At 35.9% G+C, this 18,693-nt stretch overlaps 1 protein-coding gene across 3 annotated transcripts in view; it reads right to left on the bottom strand.

The window, feature by feature from the left end:
• Positions 1-9,031: 9,031 nt before the first annotated feature.
• Positions 9,032-18,693, bottom strand: part of AGTR1 (angiotensin II receptor type 1) — a 45,561-nt gene continuing 35,899 nt past the window's right edge. For 2 of the 3 annotated variants that reach the window (XM_039851638.1, XM_039851640.1), the window contains one exon: positions 9,032-11,036. In XM_039851638.1, the coding sequence (XP_039707572.1) occupies positions 9,910-10,989 (1,080 nt within the window). In that variant the 5' untranslated portion in view covers positions 10,990-11,036 and the 3' untranslated portion in view covers positions 9,032-9,909. Of the gene's footprint in view, positions 11,037-13,218; positions 13,282-18,693 lie in introns of all 3 variants that reach the window. The other variant, XM_039851639.1, reaches the window with a different exon arrangement.

The raw sequence follows: 18,693 nt of genomic DNA, 5'->3' as shown, positions 1-18,693 counted from the left end.
ACTCAGGTGACTCCCAATGATGGTTGTTTTGTAGTTTAGTTGTAATTTTGATGTAGTCATGAGAGGAGACTAGTACAGTATCTACCTACTATGTCATCTTGACTGGAAGTCAACAATACTTTACTAGTGTATGCACTGGAATTTTTCTAAGAAAATATCCTGACAGTCTGGGGGAGAAGATGAGTTTCTGCCTCAGGTATGGTTGATATTCACCAGGGGGAAAACTAATGGGATGAATGGCTAGTTCGCTTTATGTGAGAAAAGAAGAGAATGTGGGTTTTCTTCCCTAATGGAAGTCGTGGTAAAAGAGGAAAGGATGCAGAGAAGGAAGGGGATTATGTGTGGGATGGTGTAAAAGTGGAGACTAAATGGAGTTTAGGGAGAAATGTAAGAGAGATAGAGGACTTTTTGAATCAAGAATATCCTTTAATACCTATGAGTGTGTGTGTGTGTGTGTGTGTGTGTGTGTGTGTGTGTGTCTGTGTGAGTGTGAGTGTGAGCGATTGAAACTGTTTCATGCCCATATCACATGGAACAAGGGTGTATTCCACCCTACAGCCTGTGTGGAATAGTGAGATGATCTCTAAACGGAACTGGGATAAACAGAATAAGATCTTGGAAATGTAAACTTCTCAGCCTTCTTCAGAAAATTCTGGAGATCTTGGATTTTCTCAAGGAGTCTGAGTCGATCTTGTTTAGGTTTCAATGGACCCAAAGGTCTCCACTGACATCACAAATATGATACTACTCCTATCAAGTACACCATTCGATGGCTCTCATACCACAGTACTGGACACCCTCACATTATTACCTTTATTGAATTGGTAGTGTCATGCTCTTGGTTTTTCTAGAAGAACATTACTGATACGATCAGGCCTAAATGAAAAATATTGTTTAAAAATGACCCATTATGTGACTACACCTCTATCCACAATCCTATGTGAGAAATTCCCTTTGGAACTGAGTGTCAAGAAGATTCTGCTCCATCGGGGAATCTGGTCTGCTATTATTTTGATAAAAAGAACTGAAGATGTTGTGATGTTCATCTTTTCATCCCAGTTTCAAGAAGAACAAAACCTAATATTTTTCTTAGTCACAAAAACTCTTATAGTCTGCATCATCAGAGGTTTGTTTCTTTTTTTTTTCTGTGGACCTTATTTTTTATTTCTATTGTATTACTGTTTAATGTACTTCATTGGAAGCTGCTCAAATCCTCTATGGAAATAGAGTAAGAATAAAATACACCTTTGATTTCGTTCAATAAAAATTTTCACTAGAATAACATCAAATGTTAAAAATACTACAGAGTGTCCTGGTGGAGCTGCCAGCTGTACCGCCATGCCCATGTGTTTCATTTCTGGACTTAGTATCTTCTCTGAGGATTAGCTGCTCAGTGGGACCAACACCTTCATCTTGTCTCCCATGGAAATAAGGGTGCAATCATTTGACTTTACGTCATGCTACCAGCTGCTTTTTTCCTGACATGCATGAGTGAATTTAAATATACAGATTTTTGTACTAGCTTAATAGATTTGCCTACTTGTTCTCAGAAATGACACCACTCTTTTTTATACATTTTTTTTTTTTCATAAAATAGATTATCTGGATGAAGTTCACATGCAGCGCAACTGGAGAAGGTGAGTGAAAGCATAGAAAAGACTGGGGAAAAGGTATTTTATGGGTCATGAAACTTAGAGACCAGCACTTTCTTATTTCTCACCATGCATGGCCACTAATTCACACTGCTTAAATGGTGCTCTTCCCCTTCTTCTCAAGCCCAGGGATTTTCAACTTTGGCACTAATGACATTTCCTTTTTGTGCGGTATTGTCCTGTGCATTGTATGATGTTTAGCAGCATCCCTGGCCTCTACCCACTGGATACCAGTAGTAGTATCCTCCATCAAGTTGTGACAACTGAAAATGTCTCCAATACATTTCCAAATATCCCCTGGGGGGCTAAATTGTCCCCGCTGATATGTCTAACTTTCCTATCATGATAGGCTTCCTCACTGCTTCCTGATTTATCTTGGCTGCTAGAAGTTTCACCATATTATGGTCATTCCCTCAGCCATGGATGAATCATCTTTTTTTTTTTTTTTTTTAATGTCTTATGTTCACCTACTTCTTTCTACCTGTTCTGCAGCCAGAAGCAAAAGGTGAAGTGGCGAGCATGTTTTTCCTGTTCTGTCACAACTTCCTTCTTACCTCTCACTGTCTTTGAGTAGCATCCATTTTTTGGTGATTAGCAATGATGCTGCTAGAACTGTCCTCAGGACTCATGGCTGTGATCTTATCACTTTTTTCCTCCTAGTCTCCTGACAGAGTTGAAATAAATCACATTTCTGTTTTCATTATTCCATATATATATCTATATATATCTATATATATATCTATCTATATATATATATTCCAGATATATATATATAAATTTTGTTTTCATTATTCTGTTTTCATTATATATATATGTATATATATATAAATTCTGTTTTCATTATTCCAGATATATATATATTCCAGATATATATATATATATATATATATATATATATATAAATTTTAACTGTATACCTTACAAGGAAATCTGTCTCGGAATATAATGTAGTTTCTCTATAATATCTTTTCAAAAGAACTTCATTCCATTAGGTTGTATGAAGGTAAAATTTAACATGAAAATTAATTTAGGAATTTCCTCCCCCCCTTTATTTAGTAAATCTTGGCTGCAGAAAGAACTAAAGTACTGAACTAATTACTGTGACAGTTAGCAGTCATAGCCTGTTTATTTGCTAGACCCAATACAAGCTCATCCAAAATCAAATTACAATAAATGTAAAATTTAGTGCTATGCTATGTGAGGTCAATTAGAACTTTCTATTAAAGAGCCCAACTTTCAAGAACAAAGACTGTTGAAATTTGAGCTTGAAACCCAGTACATATGGGTTTAAGGCAAAGTAAAATACTACTCATGTTGATTTTGAGCAACTAGACATAGACAGTATTTTGGAAGTACCTACATGATTCACATTTTGTGATGCTTTTTAAGGAGGGAAACAAAGTTTAGCAAGTAGAAGCACAGATTGTGAATAGGAATGCTTGGGTTCAAATTTCAGCTCTAGTACTTGCCAGTCAAGTTATCTTGGACTGATTAAATAAGACTGGTTATTGCGAGGATTAAATAATATAGTCCATATAAGCAGATAACTCTGTGACTGTCCTATAATATGAATTTGATAAATGGTAGCTATAATGATTTTGGTAAAGATTGGATTTCAGTGGAAAATTTTGACAGGAAACCTAGCCTCAACTGGCATGAGAAAAAAAGTAAGTCTGGAGGATAGTCCTAACTCCTGGCACAGAGAGTCAGTTCTCAGTGTCCTAAGGACGTGGTTCCTCTCCATTTCTTGTCCAGCCTTTTATTGGTTTCATATGTTAGCCTTTTTCTCATGCTCCCTGTTAAAACTCCAGGAAATTCCAGCTTCCCCCTTTGGAGTAACTAAATGGCTGCAACTGCCCTTCATATCTACTTAGATTGTATATAATGAGAAAGAACAAACATTTTGTCTGGTAATTCCTGGTAAAATCAGAAGATTCACCTTAATTGGGTTCATTTAAATTATGTGTACATTTCATTACAGTCAGGGGAATATGATGGGTCAGTTTGCTTAGATCTTCTCACATCCCCTGTTGGATATGTTGGCAATGGGAGTAGAGCCCTATCCAGATTCTGCACTGAGTATGGGAAGGGGTAGGCACCCAAGTAGAAATAGGGGGCTATTTCTAGAAGAAGATGGAACAGATAGGGGGCCTCAAAGAATAGCTATAAAGGTGATATCATTAGTGAAAGGGTTTTTCTCTGTGTGTGTTGTTGTTGTTGTTGCATTTATCCAATGATTGAAATTGAGATTCAGCTTTAGAGAATTGCCCTGATATTCTCTGGCTAATATACTTTGCTTTGTGTCCATTCAGTACTACTTCTCTGTCATAGCAATAGCCAAGAGAATGCCACCAGTCAAAATGAATCTACGTCTGGGGATTCTTTCATGACATAGTGCTGGCTGATTCACAGCACATCTGCTCAGGAGTTTGCATGTGTGATGCTCTCTTCTATGGTGAACTCTATGAGGGCTTCTCCTTGTTGGTTAACATCATCCAGCCTGCTATTTGCCGCTTTGGAGAACTGAAGTTTATTTTGTGAAAATTATCATTTAGTATCTGTGTTTGCCAGTATGTCATAGCAGAACTTCATCAGGCTTGGAAAAGAAGTTCCATGAGATTTTTCCAACTCAATGAGATATTCAGGAAGAATTCATATTTCTCATCCTGTTCAGTTTTTCAAAAGAAGCTTTAAAAGACATGGAAAGAATCAAGAAACAGACCCGGGGCATATATGGTTCATCATCATTTTGAATGTGAAGCAAAGTAATCATAATAGTAAACTGGCTTTTAATAGTTTCAAAATAAACATCATTTATTCATCAAATTTATATCTCTTGTGCACATAAATATTTTCCTATTATGCTGCTTGAAGGACAACTCTCAAGATATTTAAATTCTTAGAGGGTTATTATACCAAGTTTCTTTGTGTATAAGTAATTTGAACTAATTATTAAGCTAAATCTTCTCATTCTAAGTTATTGTCTTTTGAAAAAAGAGATAATCTAATTCTGGCTCTTTCTGATTGTGAAAATTCAGTTTTTGGACCTCAGTAACTCATTTCTCAAGTAAGGTGAGTAGACTTGTTGAACAAAGGCCTCTTGTCAGGCTCTGTGAGATCTAGAGAACATCTAGGTCACAGAGAGAAGGAAGGGTCCAGGAAGCTACAGGCCATGCATTTGAGCTCTCAAGTTGTGCAGGATGCTCACTTCTTTTCCTTACTTACTACTTCATGGTCCAAATAATATTTATTATAATTTCTTGGGCAAGAGAAGAGTGTTTTATCAGTGTGCCACCTCAAGGGGAGAGCTCAGTTTACAATAATTTACAATAGTAGGTAGTCTAGTACTCTTCGTCCCACCCAACTACAGGTCCTTCTCTATCACCACACCTCTTCTTCTCTAACATGTATTACTGGATGTCCTGGTCATCACCCTCTCTTAATAAGACACATGAAAGACACAGTTTATATGACTTCCTATTAAGATGGAGACAAGATAGTTTTGGACCTAGACTGGTATCATCCTGTTGAGTGTCCAATGAATGATGTACTTGCCACTTCAGAAGGGAAGTTATCGGTCAAGCAGGAAGAAATACATGCAGATTTCAGCTGTAGATCATTTTATTGATTAGAGACTTAAATGCTTGTTTCAAAGTCCCTTGATTAGAGACTTAAATGCTTGTTTCAAAGAATGAGGTGGTCAGGGATACAGCTGGGCATCAGACATAAGCAGAATTAAGGACTCTAACATTGCTAGGGCTCTTGCCTTTAGTGTTAACTTCATTTGTTATTGTTAACTTAAAAAAATTAAAAAAAACTGTGATTGGTCCACTTCAAGTCTAGACCAATTTACTGTGGCCTGAGGATAGGGTAAGGTAGGAAAATGTGGTCCTGTCCTTGGTCGAGGTGGTAAATTCTCATAATAAGAGTCACTGCACAGATGGTTCCACAAGTGTTCACTATGCGAATATATTAGACAAGAGTGGATATAGTCACAGATATATTTTAACTGATTCAATCAAATTTTTAAATTTGGAAAATCTGATTCTCCAATTATTAGTTCAAGTATTCCACCTCTTCTATTTCCTTATTCTCTTTATATTCCTCAGTCTCATCAAAGCCTCCAGCATGGTTTTACAGAGAACCTTTTCTCTCCCAACATGCATCTGAAATATATAAATATCATACAGTTGAATCTTACCCAGTATTATTCAGTCTACTATTTATAGCTTGCTTCTCTCTCTCTGATATTTAGGTTCTTTCTTCTTCTGGTTGGTCTGGGTTCAGTGGCTTCAACAAGGCCATCATTGGACCTTAAACATCTGTATGAAGCTCTCTTATAAGGTTTGCAACCTGGCCGTTAAAGCAGTGTATGACCTCTATTCACTCTCCAGTCTCTATCTCATGTGCTCCTGATTGATTCTACACTCAGGAAGCTTTACCCTTCATACCAGTATCCAAAATTCCCTGGGATGCATTTTCTTCACTCACCACTTTTGTGGTCTGAGTCTATTTTCTCCTCTCTGGTTCCCCATGTTGGCATATATTGCTGGAAAAAAAAATTGCCCCAGTGTATAGAGTTACAAAACTGAGAATTCATGGTATCAAACCTCTGTGAACCTTTCCATGGTGTGGCAGGCAAGCTACTTCTCACTGTGCTCTCTTTCATACTGCCCACTTTAGCTGATAGAAATATTTAGCATTTGTTCTAAGCTATCTGTTACATAAGTCCAGCCCCGCAGCACAGAGTTGGTAAACAATACAAAATGTATAGAATCCATGAGTTAATGAATCACTGACTGAAGACAAATCTTTTATGGGGAAAACAAGAATCGGACTGTAAATTGGTATTGAGTTCTGTTGGGCACCTAGACTGTTGCTATTGAGTTCTGTTGGGCACCTAGATCTTTATGGTAAATATTCCTTTCTGCATAAATTTTAAAATTATTCTCCCAAATAAGGAGACCACCTAACCTCTAAATATGTTCATGAAGAATAAAACATGGCATCTCATCCTATAATTTTGGTAAATAGAATCTCAACTTCAACATTAAGTTGGTCTCACTGAAAAAAACAAGATTAATCATTGAAGTTATCAATATCTACTTCACAAAATGGGATGGAGAAAAAAAATCATAATTTGATGAAATCAAAATAAAAATAAGGCTTGGAGCATGTTATTCTCACCAGTTAGAGATAGAGGGTATCTAAATATAATTATTTACCAGAAATCTCATCAACTGTAACTTATCAAATAGTTCAGCAAGTTTAAAGTACTTGTAATCACTTGGATTAAAATGACAGAATGACAGTTGAATAAAAAAAAAAACAAAAACTTATAAAACTGACTTGGAGAGATTTCAAATAGGGTAGTTTATACTATAATTTGAGATGAGCTAGAATTTGTTTTTTACAGGTTATCCTCTGCGAAAATATAAAAGACATTTGGAGTTAGTGGCTGGCATTATATTAGTAAAATTAAAAACAATACAAAATGAAAATAAGAGGCACATATAACTGCATATATTTACAAAAGAACTCTATACCTGAGAATGTGATGTAATAGGCAACTTTGTGGATATTCTGCCCAGCCCACCAAGGCCTCTCTGAATGGCCCCCCTTGCCCACACTTCCCATTGGCTATGTTATACACCACCCCAATCCTTTGGCCACCGTTTATTGAGCCTGCTGAGCACCTTGGACTGGTTGCATGGACTCCAGGAGCGGTGAAGGCCTCTAGGGAGAAGAATGAGGCAATTGCCCAGGGGAGCAGGAATGCTACAGCACATTCTTCAGGGCAGTTTCATCCCTGCTTGTGGCACCTGGATCTTTACAGTAAAATTTCCTTTTCTGCTTAAATCTAGTAAATATCCCATGCTGCTGAAGCTGTGGTGAAATATGTTCATACATAGTTCATACATAGTTGGTATTATAAATTGTTACAAATTTCCTGGAAAATATTTGGCAATATGTATTAAGAATATTAAAAACGTACACTTTTAGGAGTGTACAATGAGTAATTTATCAAATTCATGTACTTGAATGTCCACCACTGTGCCATTTATGATACTAAAATAATGAGAAAAACTAAACGATTCAATTTAGGGCTAGCTTACTATATTAGGATGTGTCAGTATTTTGTAATGTTATGCAATTATTAAAATTTTTTAGAAAAATATTTAATGATATAGCAATGTACTATGCTATGGCATTAAGTGAAAAATCTGTCTAAAAAGTACTAAACACATTATGACTCTAATATGGTTTATATATGTGTGTATAATGAATACAAAAAAAATAGAAGAAGATGCATCCAAGTGTTAAAAATGATTATTTCTGAGTGAAAGAGCTAAACATATTTCTTATGCTTCCCTATATCTTCTAAATTTCTTACAATGATCTATGTAATTAGAAAAATCCTATTATTAGAAATGTAAAATAATGTTTTATTTCAGTGTTAGAAGGAACGAGTTTTTTTCTTTCTTGCATGAAAAACTTGGGAAAATTTAAAATGATGCATTTGTTCCATGTGCAGTGGAATAAAATGTATTCTTTATTATTTCAATGGCAGGATATAAAATCTATAACTAACAGTATTAAAACATCAGTTGAATCAAAATTTAAATTGAAATATGTTTGTGCTCATTCACAATTGTCTTGTTTTAAAAATAAGGGGGTTTGGTGAAGGGTGAAGTGGGTAAAGGGGATCCAATATATGGTAGCTGAAGGAAATTGGACTCTGGGTGGTAATCATAAAATAGAATATATAGATGTGAAATTACAAAATACACCTGAAAATTATATAATAGTATTAACCAATGTTACCCCAATAAACTTAAAAAAATAATAAAAAGTTTGGCACTAACAGAAAATCTCTCATTTAACCAGAAATATAAATAGCAAATTTGACCAGAATTTGATTAATGAAGGTCTTATTTTATATGTTTATAAATGCACATTATTTTCTTAAAGACATGTTTTTTGTTGAACCTCATTTAGTAACACTTTTCATATTCAATTGTAATATTGAACTTTAAAAATATCTTAACCATTTTTTCTTAAAACCATACAATGGGATAAAGAGAACTTTTAAAACCTCTTTTCAGATGGTATTTAACTTCATATCTACCTTCTGAGGAAGAATTAAAGGTATACATCAATACAAATTTACTACATTGGTGATCAAAATGTGATGTTAAGGAGTGTTTTATGGAGGACTCAGTCCTTGTAAAGTTAATCAAATTACACTTAAATGGTAGAGTTTAGGTATGTTTTTCATTTGGAAACAAACGTTTGGTGTGAAAAATCTATAAAGTGTCAGTTTAAATAAAGCTAACCAATTGTTGATCCAAAAAAAAAGTCAGCATCCATTTAAATAATAAAGATTAAATACAAGAAAATTATTTTATTTTAAGGTAAATATATCTTTACCAGATTTGAACCAACTAACAGTTTAGAGATATAGATATACATATACATATATAGATAGAACATACACTTTTTAAAACAGTAAGGTATACTCTATGATATATAATCTTTTTACCACAAAATATATGTACTTCTCACATATGAAATAAAACTAATATGACTAGGAAGACACTACTACCTGGGACCAGAGTAACACCTTCACGAGTAGTTTAACTTTTATACATGACTTTAGTAACATCATTATACAAATGAGCCTGAGCTGGCATGTTTTGGCAGTGTGAATAAGACATTGGTTGAATTTCACAAGTTTGGGAAAGTCGACAACCACTGCTTGGCAAGTCTTTGTACAACATGTATAGTAGCAGGTGCAAGTGGACCACAGTTGCTAATAGCTAAATAGGTACAAAAGCTGCCCTGCCCTTTGGAAACTGGGGAGAGCAATCTTGAGCACTGATCTCCTGTTGCTCCCCTAAAGGTTTAACATATTCTAAATACCTTTATGTGGAAATCAAAAATAACATAAGAGGACTAGCGAGATGACATTTCTGCCAGTAAAATTTTCCAAATCAACACATCTATCCAATTTCTGACGTTTTTTGAGCAGCCATCATTTATCTAATGCAAAATGTGGCAAAACGTGGCTTTGCTTTGTTTTGTTGCAAAGAAAAAAGCTTTTGTTCAGAGCTTTAGAAAAGTCAGTTCAGTCCACGTAATCCACTCTCAAATTTCTGAAAAGTAGCTGATGCTTATTTGGTAGTGAAGTGCTGTAAAGGAATGTTTCTCTTGCTCCTTTTTCACAAAATTAGTTCACAGACAGGTTTCAGGTGTGTTACTCAACCTCGACATACAGGGCAGGCTTTTTGATGGATAAGCTTCCATTATCTGAGGGGCGGTAGGAAAGTGTGCTCATTTTTGTTGTTAGGCTTGAGTGAGATTTGGCCTTTGGGGGGATGTATTTCAGAAGCTGAAGAAAATATTTTTTAAATTTTTTCCCAAGGAAGCCATAGAAAAGAGGATTCAGACAATTGTTAAAATAAGCTATGCAAATAGTGATGGGCATGGCAGTATCAACAATATCTGCAATTTTACAGTCATGTATGACGCCCAGCTGAATCAGTACATCCAAGAAAGTGAATATTTGGTGGGGAACCCAGGAAAAGAAAAAGAAAAGCACAATTGCCATGATTATCTTGAAAATATCATCATTTCTTGGCTTGTTCTTCTGAATTTCATAAGCCTTCTTCAGGGTCTTCCAAATAAGAGTATAACTTGTAAGAATAATGAGAAAAGGAAACAAGAAACCCAGTATATTCTTGGTTAGGCCCAGACCTATGGGGAGGGTTGAATTTTGGAATTCATAATGGAAAGCACAGACTGTGATATTGGTGTTTTCGATGAAATACACATTTCGATGGATTATAGTTGGCAAACTCGCCAAGCCAGCCAGTAGCCAAATAATGAAGCAGGTGACTTTGGCTACGAGCATTGTTCGCCGAAGGCGAGACTTCATTGGGTGAACGATAGCCAGATAGCGATCAATGCTTAGACAAGTGAGTAGAAACACACTGGCATAGAGGTTGAAACTGACACTGGCTGAAGCGATCTTACACAGGTAATTGCCAAAGGGCCAGCGATATTCCATAGCAGTGTAGACAGCCCACAGTGGCAAAGTCAGCAAAAAGCATAAATCGGCCAGTGCTAAATTCAAAAGAAAAATACTGGCCACAGTCTTCAGTTTCATGTAAAAGTAAATGACAATCACCACCAAGCTGTTTCCAAATATTCCCACCACAAAAATGATACTGTATAAAGTAGGGATCATGACAAATATGTAATTGTGCCTTCCAGCTTTGGGACAGTCATCTTGGATTCTTTTAATACCATCGTCAGTGGAAGAGTTGAGGATCATTTTGATCTTCTGGGTTAATTAGTTTCAGACGCTAATGCCAAATGTACCTGGAGAAAATAAAATGAAAAGGTAAAAAAAATTAACTTCCAGTTATAAACAAATAGTTTTATTTTTCAATCGTAAATACAGTAACTTAACTTTCATCTTGGAAAAAATATACATCGAATTTTCTGGAGAAAAACTGAACTGATAACATTTAGATTACATGTTTTAAATTTTTTAGGGCACATTGTTTTTCTAGGAAGTGATAATATCCTCCAGACAAATAGTAGTGGGATCCTAGGTGAATGAACTTTCTAAGTCATTTGTATTTTTTCTAGAAGTAAATTCTAGCTTCCAAATTAACTTAAAAAGCATAATCTAAATCTCAGAAAACACTACAGAATTAGTTATTCAGAAAGATTTGAATTTTTCCTGAGGTAAAGCAAGGCCAATTAATTTGTCTTTAACCTCAGAAATGTGACACATTTGTGTCTTATTTTTAACCATTGCTCCCATCTCACAATCTTTACTTAGGTATAAAAATTTTTAGTATTCTCCTTTAAGTGTTCAGAATAGCTGTTTCTAGGTTACCGAGGAATTGGTCATTATGGGAATTAAGAGGGGATAAGAAAAAGGGTTCAAAACTTTGGGGAATAGCATTTTACCATGGTTTTCTAGGTTGCTACAGGCAGTAACCACTTATTCTTTTAACTATCAACTTGGTCTAGCAAAAGGGTCCGAATCTCTTAATTTTTGTCCTGCCAGTCATTTATGGAATTAACTTTAAGATAAACCATTTGAGTAACAAAGATGTCAAATGAATAGATTAGGTTAGGATTATCAATAAAACATGTCTTTTGCAGGGATTTGAGATAGCAACAGTCCATTAGAAAGAATCAGAAGCTCAGGAATGAGCTCCATAAAGACTTCTGCAAATATCTGCTCCAATGTTTTGCATTATCAATTAAGCTATTCATTTATGTGATTTTAAAAATCAACATATTGTGCCCTAGACAAGAGTTTCTCAGAAAATCCTTGGGAGGGAGGCTAAGGATGCTCCGAGGGTAAATCACAGGATGTGGCACAGGCATGCTCTGCGGTAAAGGTGATCATTGGGTACAGGCAAGGTTGGCCAGGCACAGCGGTGGTACCAGGTGAAGATTCTATTGCTACACCAGGAGCAGGTCCTTAGATCAGCATGGCTGTGCATTCTCCTCATGACAGTGTCCTGGGCAAGAAGAGGAAAAAGAATAAGATACTACTAGTCTGCCCAGGATAGCTGTGTTTGGCATCCGAGATTGCTGGATGAATACAGGGGCCTAAGGTAGTGTGCATCCTGGTACAAAGTGTTGCTGTGAAAGGGGCGAGACTCAAGTAGTCAGATTTTAAGAGAAAAACTGAAGAAAGGGGTTCCGAAGCGGCTACCGTGTTTTGGCTCCATGTCCTCATTAATTTCTTTTGTATTCAGCCTTGAATAATCTAAATCCCTTTCTTCTTCTTTCATTCATGAGGGCATTAGCATCTACAAACAGGCAAATGCCACGTCCTCTCTGAAGTCTTCCTGACTTTTCTGGGCAATTGGCTATTCCATTTTCTAAGTGCTATGGCACTTTGGATGTGGGTTTTGACACTAAATTATAATAGTCTGTTGACAAATCTGTCTTCTCTACTGGTTTGTCAGATGCTTAAGAGTAGAGCTTGTTTACCAGTGTAGGCCCTGGCACATTCCAGGAAACATATGATAAATGTCTAGGGAATAAGAGAGTGAATGGACAAATGAATGAATGACTAGGATATAACTTAAAAGCTAATACTATAAAGTATCGAGAATAATTCCTATGGGGCTAATGAAATCAATTTACACTCTGCTCCTCAAAGAATCTCATAGAAAATACTCAAAGTTAACTTTGGCCTCACCTTGGATAAGAAACCAAAACCAAAACCAAATCAAACCAAAACAAACAAACAAAAAAAGCCCTTGGCACTTTTAGAAATCTGTGGTTTACAAAACATGATGAAAAGAAGGAATAATTTAATAGAAACTAGGGCTGGGCTCTCAGGGAGCTATGACCTATTTTCTCCTCACCCAGAAGGATTTCCCTACACTTTGCTGAATTTTCAGTTCATTTTATTATAATTACTGAAATTATACCAAATTAGAAGTATAAATTCATTTAGGTAAACAAATATTCTCTATTAAAAATTAAGTGCTTCATAAAAGGCTTATGGGCCAGCAGTCATTTATACCTTAACGTGGATTAATTTACTCATTTGCTCTCCTAACATCTGTTAAGACCAGTTGGATTTTGCCTAGGAAAAAAATGGAAATGTCAAGGTTAAAGAATCTCAAAGATTAAAAGCAGTCTGGGTGAACTCCAAAACTAAAAACTAGGACGGAGGTAAATATTTATTTCAGCTTGGACATAAGGGCACTAAGACAGGAAGGAATAAACTCCATGCATTAGGATCCCTTGGGTTCCCTGAGCTTGGGTACAGGGAGGAAATTCTCCTCTCTTTTTCCTTCCTCTCTCGACCCTACTTTGAGGGCACACAAATAAGGTTGGGTTCATTAGTCCCGTGTCTAAGGCGGGTAGAATGTTATTGACTAGGCTGAAACTGTAACCACCATTATAAAAAGAGTTTCAGTGGGAAAAAGTTTGTGTTTGAAAGAACCAATTTAGAAACATTGTTTTAGATTCCAATTCCTTCACAACCTGAGGTCAAGCTTCCCTTCAGTTCTTGTCGATCCATACTGACTAATGTTGAATATGTAAAAGGTTGCTCTGAATAGCTAGGAGAGCATCCCTAGAAATTTCAGTGAGGTATTTTTTATTTTAATGAATATATCGCTTGAGAAACTTTGGACATAGCATCGAATATACTAATTCAAAGAACATTTTACATAAATGTTTATATAAGTAATGACCAAGACTTCCTACCTAGTAAGGAAACAAATTTCCTCATACTTGAGGATGGAGGAAAGGGGGAGAAGATTTTAAGTGAAGGAAATAGTGGGAAAAAGTGCAGAGAAACAGACTACAAATTAGTGCATTCAGCGGGTAGTCATCCTATATAGTCAATGAACACCTACTGTGTGCTGGGCTCAGGAATACATAGTGAATAAAGTCACACCCCTTCTCTTCCATTCAAGTCTAGTTGGGAGGACAGAATCCTTAAAGATGAAATTATCTCCAGTGTGTTGAATACTTTACCATACAAGAGGCCTGTGGAATATTCTGTATTTACCATTGACCCAGCCTGGTGGAGGGGTATGAGGGAGTGATCAGGGATGCTTCCCAGAGAAGATAGCATTTGGACTTTGGAGGGTTTACGGGAAACAGTAGAGTAGAGATTGCATTATCACTTGAACATTTCCGTTCTTACAAATGCCTATAGCCTCATTTATGGAAAACTGCTCTTGTAAATTTATAGATAGTGAACAACCCTGTGGGCAGTGGAATGTGTATTGGATGGGAGGGTAACACAGGCCCTACTGGTGTGTAAGAATTAAGAAATATTCTCTGGTCTGCACTGTTTTGTTTTGTTTTTTTGTATGAATATTTGTAATAATTACCCATTTTTTTCCTCTTTCCTTTCTTTCTTTTCTTTCTTTCTTTTTCTTTCTCTTTTCCCTTTCTTTTCTCTTCTCTTCTCTTTTCTTCTCTTCTTTCTCTTTTCTTTTCTATTGTTTACCCCCCTTCACTCATTTCTCTCACTGATAGGCTTCCCTAGAGAAACTTGTTTCTCAGGAAAGAAGAAAAATGCAACTCGTAATTGGCAGCCACCTAGATTGTTGATAAATGACTAGGAAAGCATGAGGTTCTTTTTTCTTTGAAACTGAAAGGAATGCTGTTTTGGTGAGAAGCTGATGAAAGAGAGAGAAGTATTCTAACAGGAACCAAACTTGTGAGCCCCAGAAAGCAGCTACATTTCGGTTTCATCCTGTTTCTTCACCCAGTGTGGTATAGGTGGGGAGGATACTCATAAAACCATGAGGATCTACCCCTCTCTCTTTCTGTGTCTCATCATAGCCTATTCCCAGGCACAAGCTTACATGAATTCTGTAGCACCATTTTTTTCTGGGAGGTGGAAAGAAGATGGGATTTGGATTCAAAATACTTGTCATAGAATCTTTCTTTGCCACTTACAAATCTGTGTGACTCTGGGTAAGTCACCTCATTTCTCTGAACACGACCCTCATTTTTCTCATCTTTCAGAAATGAGATCAATGATCTTATTACACATGATTTTTGTAGGAATTAAATGAGATAATGTGAAAACACTGGGCATCTCTTTCAAATAGTGAGTGTTTAATAAATGTGTTTTATTAGAATCTTCACTCTTGTTAAGCTCCATCTTTCGCCATTAAAAGGCTAAACATACCAAGCCCTTGTTCTTTCAAAGTATGAGTGAAAAGTAACTGTAAGCAGCTGAATCAATTTTCCATGAGTCAGGTGGGAACTTTTAGTCTGCTGCAAACACAAGGTTGGCTCATGGTGGCCACACATTAATCCACTGCTTGCTTTTGTAGGAGTTATCTTATTTTCTTTGACAGCTTCTCTGGCTTTTAAAAACAGCATAAGAAAAAACATTTTTTCTTTCTTTTTTAATTCTGAGAATTCAAGACTTTTGATTAGAATATTAATACCTTCTTAAGATTTTAGGCAAGCTAAAACCAATCTAATTAAATGTTCATCACAAGCTCCTTTTTTAATGAGTTTGCAATCTAAAGGAAAAAAAAATACCCTATAGTTTCCTATGATCATAGAGAACTAAAAGACCACGTAATTATATTTTAGAATAATCATTTATCAAAGTATCTTTCTCAGATATTAAAAAGAGTGAGCTAGTGTTTGTCATTTGCTTGTAATGCTGGGCAGCTAAATAAACCATCTTATTCAAAAGTCATTCTCTTTATTGCTCCCATTTTATAATTCAAATTTTAGAAAGCAACCACTGCTCCTCCTGCATATTTTCCTCCAATAATGAATGAGGCATTCTACAAGGAACAACTCAGTCAGTCTCCATTTGTGAATTCACTGGATCATAGAAGTTAACACTAAAATTTTTAGAGTTTCTACTTTTTTTTTTTTCAAATCTACTTGTTCTTATTTCTAAACTTTCTGTTCTTATTTTCAGAGTCTATTTCTACTTTTATCTCCTTAAAAAGTTTGGACATCTGTATATTAAGAGCCCCTATTTAATTGCTATTATAGATTATAGATTTATAGATTCTTCATGTATAAATTCTATTTGTCTAATCTGTGGAGGCTCTTTTTTGGTATTTGCTTTTATCTTAGGTATTGTAATCTTTGATGGTGAACTCATCTGTAGTGGAAAATAATTTCCGTAGGAGGCCTAAGTGAATGGTAGTGTGCTATGAAATTTCTGCTTGGGTGTATAAATACTTGATCTGGAAAAAATTTTAATGCCAATTCTCAGCTTAGTTACCAAACCCATACTTTGTCTGCAGCTACTGCAGATTAGGTCCTCTACCCATTCTCAGATTTTGGCTATTCAGGAAACCCAGTTTCAATTGCCTTCAATACTGAGTCTAGTGGTCTTGACTTTCAACTTCGTGAGGTCATTAGAACTTTATCTCAGCTGTGTATCTGGTGTTGGTGTTGGCATCCTGTGGTTTCTATGCAGAGCCATGATCTGATACTTAATGTGTTTAGAGAGAGAAAGAGAATGTCCATGACTGCTTAGTCCATTGTCTTCATCTTGACTGGAAGTTGCCCTGCACATTATTTCGGGTTAATAGTTAAGTTGCTTGAGCTCAGTAAACTTTGGACCATAGTCTTGCCCCTCTTCATGTCCCTCCATGCACATCATGCCTTTTGATGAAGCATCCAAGTCTTTCTGGGTGGTGCTCTTCTCCATGTTGGCAGCCATGAAGAAGGGAGCATGGCGAAGAGCCTGCACCACTGGATAAGTGATGAGAACTGCTTTAAAGTCAGATGAACAGGAGAATGCTGTGCTCTTGGTTGGCAATCCTAACCTTACTTCTTTATGTTAAATACTTTCCTTGGAGATGATGTTTTATTCACCTCTGAAATTCCTGGATGAATATTTCTCTTAATATAAAATATTTTATTAAAATTATTAATGCCATACTAATTAAATATTTAAGCTTCAGTCTCCTCAGACTTAATGGTTAAGTGGTGAAGAGTAATTTCTGGCCTTCTTCCCAAGTCAATATCATCCACTGTGGCCTCCCCTCACAAGAAATGAAAATGGCACAAGCCGCTTTCTTATTTCTGCACATACTGATCGTAAACAACTGTGGCGATGGTGGTTAAATGTTCTGTCATCCTCAACCAGCCCTCCCCTTTGCTTCACTCAAAATAGCCAAAGAACTTAAAGAACTCAGCTTTATGAAAGAATATTCAGAAGTTTCTTCCAAATTAGAGTATAAATTTCAAGGAAGGTAATGTTAATTCTAAATTTTAGCTTATTGGAAATTATTCAGTACTGTAATATCTAATAACATAACACTAAACTATAATTAATTCCTTCTCCACTCCAGAAGCTCCTACTTATCATAAGTTATAAACAACTCAGTTGTGCTGAATATTCCAAGCCCCCTGAACAACTTCCTTCATTCCTATGGTATTTCCCTTTACACTTTGCTATCCTAAACTCTTGGCTGTTTTGTTGTGTCTTTTTTTTTTTTTTAATTTCGAAAAAGAGAGAAAGAGATAGGGATGAAAGATACGTGATTAAGTCTAATCATGTGCTTAAAAAAATCTTCCTTTGACATGCTGGTGTTAGTAGAAAATATTCTTGTTATGTTAAGTATAGATGGCCATGGAAGGCTTTCCAGCAAGCCTAGATGGAGTCTGGCTCCAGCGATTAGGAGGAAAGGACTATAAAGCCTAACTTGGGAGAAAGCTCATCTATAAATGAATCCCTGCCCTCTTGTATTCCCAAATTCTTCAAACTTATGGACTCACAGAATTTCCTTGAGGGAATCATAAATACATTTCAAAGGCTCAGCATCTCAGCCATCAGGTAGGAGGAAACATCATTTTTAATAATATGGGTCTTGGAGACTCTTCACAAGCTTTTCTCTTTCAACAGATGAAAAAGGTAGTGACTATGTAGGCACCTCAGTCAGTGACAGCTGCTTTATTCAACTTGTGAAGCCACTCCAATTTGCTTCTTTGAGACCAAATTGGCAGCAGAAACTGCTTATCTGGTTTCAATTTCCACTTTGAGGGAATGAGGAAAGTTACTGGGCAGGAAAGGAAGCACTAATTAATTTATACCCTTAAAATTATGATATTATAGAATTTATATGTATTATGCATTTTACGTTAGAGATTATAGGCCACATGGCAATTTATTTCAGGTTAAAGTTTTTAACACTATACATATCACATAACCATAAATTTTAAATGAAGCTGTAAGGATTAAATATTCAATATATTTTATATATTTTCCAAAATTATCCAATGTCCTGAGAGCAGCAGGTCTTTGAATGATAGTTTACTAATTAGTCCTGCACAATATATAAGGAGACTAGTTCTAATTTTGTCTTTCTCACTCTCCAGCTAGTGAAGTTGAACTAGTCACTTAGTTTCTCTACATCCTCAGGGAGCTTAAAGAAATCTCTTAGAACACTGAAATTTTATAATCTTTCTCTTGAATAAGTATAGATCTTTGAAGACAAAGGCAATAACGGCTTGATGAGTAGAAATGGCTATATAAATCATTAAA

The sequence above is a fragment of the Pteropus medius genome, unplaced genomic scaffold, assembly GCF_902729225.1.
Source record: "Pteropus medius unplaced genomic scaffold, Ma_sr-lr_union100, whole genome shotgun sequence".
Lineage (NCBI taxonomy): Eukaryota > Metazoa > Chordata > Mammalia > Chiroptera > Pteropodidae > Pteropus > Pteropus medius.
Note: the sequence above shows the minus strand (reverse complement) of the source record. Positions and strands in the feature narration are given on the sequence as shown.